The sequence below is a fragment of the Colobus angolensis genome, unplaced genomic scaffold (assembly GCF_000951035.1).
Source record: "Colobus angolensis palliatus isolate OR3802 unplaced genomic scaffold, Cang.pa_1.0 Scaffold6, whole genome shotgun sequence".
In the NCBI taxonomy this organism is placed as follows: domain Eukaryota; kingdom Metazoa; phylum Chordata; class Mammalia; order Primates; family Cercopithecidae; genus Colobus; species Colobus angolensis.
The window spans coordinates 25,635,982-25,647,206 of record NW_012119598.1 but is presented as its reverse complement, the minus strand read 5'-3'; the positions used below and the strand labels follow the sequence as shown (position 1 = coordinate 25,647,206).

Genomic DNA, 11,225 nt, shown 5'->3' with positions numbered 1-11,225 from the left:
GGGTGGAGGCGGCAGCCTGGAAACGTCGACCCGAGGCGCCGGGCCCCGCAGCTCCGCAGCCAAAAGCAGGTCGCCATGGCCCGGGCAGCGACGGCGACACGAAACAGGCAAGCGGACGCGCGTGCACGGGAACGCAGGGGTCGCGGGGAAAGCAAGAGGAGCGAGGAGGCGCCGGAGACGCGCGGGGAAAGCCGGGGAGCTGGCGGAAGGTTGCAGAGCCACAGAGCAGCGCCCTCTCTCCGCGCCTTTCTCGCTGCACCGCCGCGCCGCCCTCTGCACCTTGCCCTGAGCGCCGCACGGCTTCGCTCCTGGGGAAGGGTTGGCTTGGGGGATGGAGAAGGCTCTCTGGTAGATGCACCTGCGGACTGCTGTCACCTTTTCACTTTTCGGGTGCTCATTTGTCACTAACTGCTCCTGAGCCCCCAACCGCTGCTAGAGACCCACTGTCTCCCCTTAGCATCCCCCAAATTCGGCATCCCCGGAATTTGTGCGCAGTCCGTAGATGCGCTGGTGCCTGCCCTAAATGCCAAGGCCATGATCACGCTTCTTCATCGTTGTAGCTCCTGAGCACGTAGGATTGATTGGGAGCGATGGTTCTCAGAGGGGTCGAAGTGTGACCCCGCGTTCTGCTGCCTGCCTGCTTTTCTGGGTGTGTGTCTAGGCATTCTCCTGCGGGCGCACCCGATAAATAACAGCGCCTTGGAAATAAACAGACTAGGATCCAAACTCAGTCTGTTGCCGACAAGCTGCGTGACCGACAGGTTAACCTTAGTCCAGTCACTTATAAAATAGAACCGTATCTACCCCGTAGGTTTGTTGTGAGATAACGTAAAATGCTCATTACAGTTGCTACATTAAATTCAATAGTATTCAAAGTCATACTAGCTACCCTAGTCAAACCACTAGTAAGATTAAAGTTGGGCCACCAACTAGTAAATGGAAGCATTTGTCCAAATCGAATCAACCAAGGTATAAGTATTGAGCATACTATCCAACCAAGGTATTTGAGCAGCTTTAAACAACATTCTTCATCTGCTCAAAAATTAGACTTCAGCTTAAGACTCTGAAAGCAGCAGGGAAGCTTAAAACCTAAGGAGGATACAACTAAAAATAGTAGGGCGTATGCTGGGAATTTGTGGGTGCAAATGAAGCCCAGCCCTATGCTTTGATTTTAGGTTACTAGTCTCAACATATCTCCCTTTCTCAACTCCTACAGCGTTGAGAGTATCTTGCTAGCTTTCACCTTTTTCTAGGACATTTGCAAAATGCTGAGGCAGTAACTTTAAATTTTGACTTTGTGTTTTGCTGAGTCAGATCCATTGAGTTTTGAGCCAGTCACATATGGCAGAAGTGGTAACAGCAGAGTTTAATCAATTTCACATTATTTTGTTCTGTATTTTATTGCAGGAACTGGGGAGAACCAGGGAGTCCTAATAGGGATGTCGGCCAGTAGGTATCACAGTTGGGGCTGGGAGCTGGCGTGTTTACATCTCCTGCCTGCAGAGGGAGTGTTTTTTTGTTTGTTTTTGGTAGTGGGGGTTGTTTTTTGTTTGTTTTGTTCTTGTGAGACCAACAGACTCATTCTGTCGCCCAGGTGGAGTGCAGTGGTGCGATTTCAGCTCCCTGCAACTTCTGCCTCTCAAGCGATTCTCCTGCCTCAGCCTCCCGAGTAGATGGGGCTACCGGTGTGTGTCACCAAGCCCAGCTAATTTTTGTGTTTTTAGTAGAGACAGGTTTTCACCACGTTGACCAGGCTGGTCTTGAACTCCTGACCTCAAGTGATCCGCTCCCCTTGGCCTCCCAAAGTGCTGGGATTACAGGATAGCCCATTTCTACTGGCCTGGGGAAATCATTCAATTAAGGCCTCCATCAACTGAGGCCGGGAGAAGCCAAGTTAATTGTGGCTTCCTCTCTTGCTCAAAAGTTACCCTAGTCCACTTATCTTTTTAAGGTTCTGTATCAAAGGGTACCCACTCCCTTTCCCAGATGACTTATCCATTAGACACAGTAGGTACATGCTGAGGGCCCATAAAACTTTTAGGAGCACTCAAAAATGTTTGATTTCTTCTAAAACCTGAAGAAGAAAATGAACTTTTAGGTGGCATATTAATATGTTAATCTTACACCAATGCAGATGTAAAATGTGATTTCTATTTATTGTTTACTTATTTTTATGACAGGAAGTACTTCACAAAGGCAAAAGTGCCTGGAGCTTAGAAAGTTCACAGTGTGGCTCTTCCCTTTTCCCTCGGCTTTGTGCCCCTCTGCAAGCCCCCATTCATAGTGTAAACAAGTCCCTCCTGGCTCCTGTCTTACTTTCAGCTTGTCCTGATGACTCCTAGCACCTGACTGGGTGTCCTTACCAGGGCCTACAAGGACGAGACCATCAGGGGAGAGGGACCTCTTCCTTCCTTTCTCCTTTGCCTGCCCTTGTCCTGGGAACCTCCACTCCCCAGTTCCCACCCTTATTCATCCTCGCCCCCATTTTCTTTTTCTTTTCTTTTTTTCTTTCTTTTCGAGACAGGGTCTTAGTGTGTCACCCAGGCTGGATGGCACGATCTCAGCTCACTGCAGTGTCTGCCTCCTGGGTTCAAGTGATTCTCCTTCCTCAGCCTCTGGAGTAGCTGGGAATACAGGTGCGTGCCACCATGCCCAGCTAATTTTTGTGTTTTTAGTAGAGATGGGGTTTCACCATGTTGGCCAGGCTGGTCTTGAACTCCTGACCTCAGGTGATCCGCCCACCTCGGCCTCCCAAAGTACTGGGAATACAGGCGTGAGACACGGTGCCCAGCCTCCTCTCCCCCATTTTCTAGACTGGCCCACATAAAGCTTGAGACCTTCTGACTCTCAAGCCTATATTCTCCCTACTCACTCCTTAATGTAGCTGTATGTTTACTTTTCACCTTGGGTCTGTATTTCCAGAAGAGTTCTAAATGCTAGAATCATGCTATCTTGTTTATAACAAAGCCACCTATATTAGGAAAGGGAGGTGTGGAGCAGAAAGAAAATATTTCCATATGCTTATTATTTGTCAGATAGTAATATTGTGAGCTACATTTTAACTTTCTTTAAAGTCATATCTTTGATGATTTTATTGTTAATACAAACTTAATGAAACTGCAAGCAATATTGTCACATAAAGACCATATTCATAGCTATCACGCTAAGCAAATAATTTCCTCTTTATTATATTCATAAATTTATGTCATTCTGAATCTCAAATACAGAAAAATATATAATGAGAAATTGAGACATTTGGGATTAGTATTGTTTGGTAACTGAACCCATTCCTTTTTTTTTTTTTTTTTTTTTGAGGTGGGGTTTTGCCCAGGCTGGAGTGCAGTGGTGTGACATCAGCTCACTGCAACCTCCACTTCCCAGGTACAAGCGATCTTCCCGCCTCAACCTCCTGAGTAGCTGGGACTGCAAGTGCACGCCACCACGCCCGGCTAATTTTTGTTTTTGTTTTTTTCTTAGTAGAGATGGGATTTTGCCATGTTGCACAGGCTGGTTTTGAACTCCTGGCCTCAAACCATCTGCCCACCTTGGCCTCCCAAAGTGCTGGGATTACAGGCATGAGCCACCACACCTGGTCTGAACCCATTTCTTTGGTGCTTTTTGGATGGGTTTTATTATATCTGGTTAGATATTGTTTCTAGGCAGTATTATTTTTTTTCCCCTGGTGACCCTTTGCAACCCTCTCACTGTAACCATTGATTGACTGCTCTTGGATGTTCTGAGAGAGAATATCCAAAGACCCAATTAATAATTGCGACTACCTCACGCACAGGCTGTAGAAGGCCCAGAGTGAGAGGGAGGCAAACTCAAAGGCCTCTGGTGGCCAGGAGGGGTGTGGAAACCTGCACACATTGCATGGATGCTGGGGACTGGAGAAGCAGGACATGCTCTATCAGCTCTTGGCTGCAGCTGGTTGTCATGTCACATGGGAGTGTCATTTCATGATGCTAGTTCTTCTGTTTTTTGTTTTTTTGTTTTTTTTTTGAGACGGAGTCTTGCTCTGTTGCCCGGGCTGGAGTGCAGTGGCCGGATCTCAGCTCACTGCAAGCTCCGCCTCCCGGGTTTACGCCATTCTCCTGCCTCAGCCTCCGGAGTAGCTGGGACTACAGGCGCCCGCCACCTCGCCCGGCTAGATTTTTGTATTTTTAGTAGAGATGGGGTTTGGGTTTCACCGTGTTAGCCAGGATGGTTCTTCTGTTTTTAAGAGAGCCAGAAATCTAGGTTTTTATGTGAATTTTCTCATTTAGAAAAAGTTTATAAACTTGATTTAAGTTTATAAAACATCCTGTTAGTCAAACAAAACACGTAGACATAGGGCCTCTGGACTAATCGGGAGTAGCTGGGCCTACTGCCCTCAGGTTTGTGGGGAGCTGCAGGATTCCTTTCCTTGGGGCTGTGCAAGTGACTGTGTTAAGCTTACAGGGGAAACTGTTGGGGCAGACAACTGTCTCAAATCATTCCACTTTCTTTTTTTCTTTTCTTTTTTTTTTTTGAGACAGGGGCTTGCTCTGTCACCCAGGCTAGGGTGCAGTGGTGCAATCTCGGCTCACTGTAATCTCCGCCTCCTGGGTTCAAGAGATCCTCCCACCTCAGCCTCTCCAATAGCTAGGACTACTGGTGTGTGCCACCACAACTGGCTAATTTTTGTAGTTTTAGTAGAGAAGGGGTCTCACCATGCTGATCACGCTGGTCTCAAACTCCTGACCTCAGGTGATCCATCAGCCTCAGCCTCCCAAAGTGCTGGGATTACAGGTGTGAGCCACCACGCCCGGCCAAATCATCCCACTTTCTTTTCATCCTTTCATTTGGCTAACCTGAGAGTGAATACCATTTCCTCTCACTCTTTTAGGAGCCCATCTCTTGCTTTTAATGTAAAATATGCATAATTTGTGCTTTCAGATTACCATCAGTTTCATGAAGAGCTTAATTTTTCCCACGAATGAAGTGTAGCTGGCTACCTAATGATATATCCTAAGCTTAACATTTTCTAAACCCTGTTTCTTGGCCCTAAGTCTGCCCCCTTCCTTCCACCTCCCAAGTGGAATTGACATCTTTGCTTCCCCTGCAGGAATCTGACCTTGCAACAGGCTCTGGATAAGCCCTATTAGAACAGCGAGAGGTAGAGAGACCAGGAGTGGCTGCTCTTGTGTAATCCCATACAAGTGTCAGTATCTGTTGCCAAATACTGAAAGAGAAGCCAGTTCCAGCTGATCACCATAAAAGCTTTCCCAGCACTTGTGGCTTGGGAGGCGGAGGAAGCAGGACAGCCTGATAAATGTGTAGAAAGGATGCATGAGAGATCCATCCTTGTAAGGTGAGGTGGTCCAATATGTTGACTGTCTGCACAGGTGAGCCTTTTTATAGAAAGCAAAAAATATCTGGAGACAACTTTGCTTGCATTTCTACACAAATTTCATGTTAAAATGAAATCCAGAAAAAACCTCGGTCAGAAGATGCAGTGCTTCTGGCCTAAGGCTTTTGAGATTTCAGTTTATCCTCCCACCCCCACCCCCCAGGAGTACAGAGTTTGTTTGCTGTTCTGGTGAAGCTAAACAGTAGTTGAACAGTTGACTTCATTGGAAAACGATATTATTTTGAAATGAGGCTTGGTTTCCCGGGTCAGTGACCTGCTTAGAGAGAAGTGGTGGGTGTGCGCCTGGATTTTGGAGTCAGGGTGCTACTGCAGCTCTGAGCATTCCCACGTCATTAGAGGAGCCGGTGGGGAATGAGAGCATGTCTGCTTTCAGGTTGTGGCCTGGCCTGCTGATGATCGTGCTGGCTTCTCTCTGCCGTAGAGGTTCATCGTGTGGCCTTTCAACGCACGTAGAAATCGGTAAGTACTGGTGTCTTGTTATGTTATTGAGAGGACAGTACATCTGTCAAAGACATTAAGGAAGAGATTGAAAATCCAGCTCGTGGATTGATACAGTTTCCCCTGGGCACTGAGCTGAGTCGCCTGAGAGCTGGGAGGAGAAGCCCGTGATTGCAATCATCCAGGGATAGGGATTGGCAGCACGGGTTCAGTTAAGGGGAAAATAAGAAAGACAGCTGATGCCCCGTTGGTCATGGGGCCCCTGCATGTTTCTCTGGATGGGAAAATAGAGGCTTAGTAAACGAGAGGTTGCAATGCAGCAGCAGAACTGACACAATGGGAGAGGAACAAGATGGGTGGAATATGGCAGGAATGAGAAATGTACTTTTATTGTTTTACATGTGCAAGGACAGGCATTTCCGACTATATGTAAAGAGCCATGTGTGGCCATGGGAGTGGGTCCCTGAGTCAGATTGCTGTAAAAGTGTTTGGCTTCAGGAAGGTCAAGAAAGTAAGGGAGTTTGGTCATCCATATTCACGGTGCCAGTAGGATGGCAGGAGTTGGGGAGGAGAAGGGGACAGCAAGCCAGTGCCACCGACCTTAGGGGCAAGGGCAGAGTCATCCTGGATATAGGGAGATGGTACCACAAAGAGTTATTTTAAATTTTTATTTTTCTAGCTTTATTGATGTATAATTGACAAAAATTGTATAAATTTAAGATACACAACATGATGTGTTGATATATGTATGCCTTGTGAAATGATTAGCACAATCAAGCTAATTAACACATGCGCCCCCCACATAGCTACCATGTTTTTTGCATATGGACTGAGAACACTTAAGATCTTTCTCAGCAAAAGGATTTGGTTCTTGTGTGAAGTGTATTTGTAACATGTCTTAGCACATGGAAAATGTGAGTCAATTTGTAATAGAATTAGCTATCATAACATTCTATAGCAATTTTCAGATTAATTTCAGATATACCTGATGTTCTGAGTTTTCCCTTTTTTTTTTTTTGAGGCAGAGTCTCGCTCTGTCCCCCAGGCTGGACTGCAGTGGCATGATCTCGGCTCACTGCAAGCTCATCCTCCTGAGTTCACGCCATTCTTCTGCCTCCCAAGTAGCTGGGACTATAGGTGCCCACCACCACGCCTGGCAAATTTTTTTGTATTGTTTTAGTAGAGATGGGATTTCAGGATGTTAGCCAGGATGGTCTCGATCTCCTGACCTTGTGATCCGCCTGCCTTGGCCTACCAAAGTGCTGGGATTACAGGCGTGAGCCATCACGCCTAGCCTGAGTTTTCTTTAATTTAGATAAAAATTATAACAGAATTTTATAGTTATACCACCTCCAGATGTTTCAAAGAATAATTATAGGGAAAAAAATGAAAATTTGTCAGTGCTAAACAGACATATATACTGAGCTATGATGGGCAAGAACCTGTTGTCACAGAATTTGACTATCTGAAAGGACACTAGAAGTTAGCGAGTCCAGTTCTTTTCTTTTACAGATGAAGAAACTGATACTAGACAGTTTTACAGCTAACTTTTTAGTGGCCTGGCCTAGAATTACATGTCCCAACAGCTGGTCTGGCGTTCGTTCCATTAAAAATGTATTGCTAGAAGGGAGTCGGGAAACAATGGAAAAGAGAACCAGACTTAGGTTCTAATTCTAGCCATCCGGTAAAGTAGATGTGTGACTCTGAGCAATTCACTTTACCTACCTCTCAATTCTATAAAATGAGGGGGTTGAACTTCTTGAAGAATTCTAAAGTGTCTTCCAGTTCTGTGTTCTGTGAAGTTGAAATTGCTAAAACTACAGAATGAGCTGATGAGGAGCAAATATGAATGGAAATATTCAATTTTTTAATCCTTAGAGTTTAAAAATTTACAAGACAGATTGCATCTGAAATTTTAATAAAACCAGATAATTGCTTGCCTTTCTTCGATGAGTACCAAAGGTCCTAATTGATATTTAAAGAATAATATTTATGTGAACATAATTGAAAGCATCTCCTGAAATAGAATCTGCACGGATTCTGAGAATTTTTTTACAGAGAAGAAGACCAAAACTCCATCATTTATTTACTAATACATTAGATGATTTTTATAAATGTTTTGGTTCACTTTTTCGTTTCTTATGAAGGGCCTGAGTGGAAGGTCAGCATTGTGTGAATGAGTTAATTAGAAATGGCTTCATTCAGCATAAATCACTGGAATCCTATACACAGGTTATTTGGATTTGTGGGTTGTGACTTTTATGATATTAATGCTTATAATATAGTAGTGGCTATAGTTTTTTTGTTATATGAATTTTTGTAATTGGAGGTGATTCACAACAGAAATAAAGTAACACCTTTGTCACTTCACAGGGAATGTTAGTCCTCTTATTGGTTCTTGGGAGGTTCAGGCTGTGGATGGGTGTGGGGTGGAGCTGGTAGTTTCCTGAGATTATTTTGTCCTTGTGGTCCAATGATGAGAAACTTTTGAGGATCATTGGCTCAGTCCATGGGTTAGGTGTTATATTGTGTTTTGTACTTAGGTTTGTCTACTTCAGTACTGAAGCAAAGTATGATGACGACAGGTTTTTTTTTTTTTTTTTTTTTGAGACAGTCTCGCTCTGTTGCCCAGGCTGGAGTGCAGTGGCGTGGTCTTGGCTCACTGCAACCTCTGCCTCCCGGGTTCAAGTGATTCCCCTGCCTCAGCCTCCCAAGTAGCTGGGATTACAGGCACGTACCACCAGGCCTGGCTAATTTTTTGTATTTTTAGTAGAAACGGGGTTTCTCCATGTTGATCAGGCTGGTCTCGAACTCCTGACCTCAGGTGATCTGCCCACCTCGGCCTCCCAAAGTGCTGGGATTACAGGTGTCAGCCACCATGCCTGGCCTGACAGTTTCTTTTTCTTGAGCTCCTTACCAAGTGTCAGCCACTGTGCTTGTCACTTAGCATTTATTATTTCAACCAACCTATACGGTGGGTATTTTTTAAACTCAGTTTTCCATCGGCAGGAACTGAGGTCTAGAGAGGTTAAATAGCACTAAAGCTCATAGAGCCATTTAATAGTTAAGCAGAAACTTGAAATCACCATCTAAACTTGCTTTGTATTGCTTTGTACAATAGAAATATTGCACAAATCTATACCTAATGAAAATTGCCAGCGAGTGCAAACTCATTTCATTTCCTGCATCCTTGACAGTTACAACCACAAAATTGTATATTTTTCATTTAAAATCATCTCGCCTAAGTTATGTTTTCAGTAATAGTTGAACTTAATTGATTTATGTATTTATTTCTCTCAGGACACAGAGCTCTGGAGTTTCTTCATCTTCACAATGGGCATGTTAACTATAAAGAGGTAGAAATCTTGATTTTTCTTTTCTTCTTTGTGCATTAGTTTTCTTCTATAGGTGCCAAACAAAGATCCTAACAGATATTTAAACAGTAATTTTAAGACTTATTTTGGCTGGCCATGGTGGCTCACACCTGTAATCCCAGCACTTTGGGAAGCCGAGGCAGGCAGATCACCTGAGGTCAGGAGTTCGGGACCACCCTGACCAACATGGAGAAACCCCCATCTCTACTAAAAATACAAAATTAGCCAGGCGTGGTGGTGCATGCCTGCAATCCCAGCTATTCGGGAGGCTGAGGCAGGAGAATCGCTTGAACCCGGGAGGTGGAGGTTGTGGTACACTCCACTGCACTCCAGCCTGGGCAACAAGAGCGAAACTCCATCTCAAAACAAAAAAAAAGACTCATTTTTTATTTCTTTATGTTATAATGTTGTATATTATGTTATTAATGTTATAAGACATTAATATTATGGTTAAAAGCTATATGTCTCTTCCAAGTGCTACTTGAACATTTTATATGTATCTTATATATATCACACTTAAAATTTAAAGATTTTAATGATAAGAATCATAATTTGAAAAAATACTTGAGAAATTTTTTAAATAGTACATTTTAAAAAGTTGCTAATTTTGTCTGTATCATTCCAGTATTAGTATATGTGCTGCTGAGAAGAGCACATCTTTTTTGTTTTTATTATAGAGATGGGGCTCTCACTATGTTGCCCAAGCTGGTGTTGAAATCCTGGGCTCACGCAATCCTCCCACCTTGGCCTCCCAAAGCACTGGGATTATAGGCATGAGCCACTATGCCTGGCCCATCTTTTTTGTTTTTATTTTAAAAAGTCATACTTGAGAGAGATCATTTATTTTCCACGTCTTGTTACTGTGTGTTATGCACAAATTGCATCACCAGGAGGAGAAGGAAGTGTTTATTAAGAAATATGCCCTGAGATTCTCCGTCTAACTCCTACTATATTCTATATCCTGGTAGGACTAGCTGATGACTCACCTTTACCCATCTTCAAATGAACACATTCTGATCATATGCTCTATTTGTTCTATGGCTAAGTAATACTTTGTGACAAAGATGTAATTCTTTCATACCTACATTCGATAAGGGGTTAGCATTCCCTTCTGACATCAGAATTGGGTCATTTGATAACATCAAGTCTTGATAGTCCATCTGGGAAACAGGATGGTAAGATAACTGAAATTTGTTGTATCCTCAAAATATTTTTAGTCATAAGATTCAGCTTCCTCCCTTGCCAACTTAACAGGCTGAATGAGGAAAAACAGCATTTATATCTGATAGTCATCTTCAGTGACCTTGATGGCGAGTAGGCAGGAAAGAGGAGTGGAAATGAGAATCCACCTAATTCATTACATGAACAATCAATCCAGAGTGTGTGCAGAGTGATTTCTAGTAGAGGTATTCTACCAGGTATTCTAGTAGAGGTATTATTAATTTAAAACACGTTAAATGAACACAGATGCTCCCTTTCAGGATGCATTCTAATCCAAATACTAATGTCATCCTCAGAGATAGGCCAGGCATGATGGTTTACACCTGTGATCCCAGCACTTTGGGAGGCCAACGCGGGTCGATCACTTGAGGTCAGGACTTTGAGATCAACCTGGCCAAGATGATGAAACCCCATCGTCACTAAAAATATAAAAATTAACTGGCCATAGTGGCAGACACCTATAGTCTAGTCCCAGCTACTTGGGAGGCTGAGGCAGGGAATCATTTGAACCTGGAAGGTGGAGGCTGAAGTGAGCTGAGATAACACCACTGCACTCCAGCCTAGGTGACAGAGCAAGCCTCCATCTCAAACAAAACAAAACAAAACAAAACAAAAACACAAAAACAAAACAAAACAAAAGCAGCCCCTGAATGCATTGATTTTTTGAAGGGTTTTTTTTTGTGTGTGTGTCTCTATCTCCTTCAGTTCTGCTCTGATCTTAGTTATTTCTTGTCTTCTGCTAGCTTTTGAATTTGTTTGCTCTTGCTTCTCTAGTTCTTTTCATTGTGATGTTAGCGTGT

At 43.7% G+C, this 11,225-nt stretch overlaps 2 protein-coding genes across 2 annotated transcripts in view; one reads left to right on the top strand and one right to left on the bottom strand.

The window, feature by feature from the left end:
• Positions 1-303, bottom strand: part of ALDH5A1 (aldehyde dehydrogenase 5 family, member A1) — a 40,136-nt gene extending 39,833 nt beyond the window's left edge. The window contains exon 1 of the mRNA XM_011962920.1: positions 3-303. Within this exon, the coding sequence (XP_011818310.1) occupies positions 3-77 (75 nt within the window). The 5' untranslated portion in view covers positions 78-303. The remainder of the gene's footprint in view (positions 1-2) is intronic.
• Positions 304-5,646: 5,343 nt separating this feature from the next.
• Positions 5,647-11,225, top strand: part of GPLD1 (glycosylphosphatidylinositol specific phospholipase D1) — a 64,846-nt gene continuing 59,267 nt past the window's right edge. The window contains exons 1-2 of the mRNA XM_011962780.1: positions 5,647-5,851; positions 9,131-9,186. Of these exons, the coding sequence (XP_011818170.1) occupies positions 5,752-5,851; positions 9,131-9,186 (156 nt within the window). The 5' untranslated portion in view covers positions 5,647-5,751. The remainder of the gene's footprint in view (positions 5,852-9,130; positions 9,187-11,225) is intronic.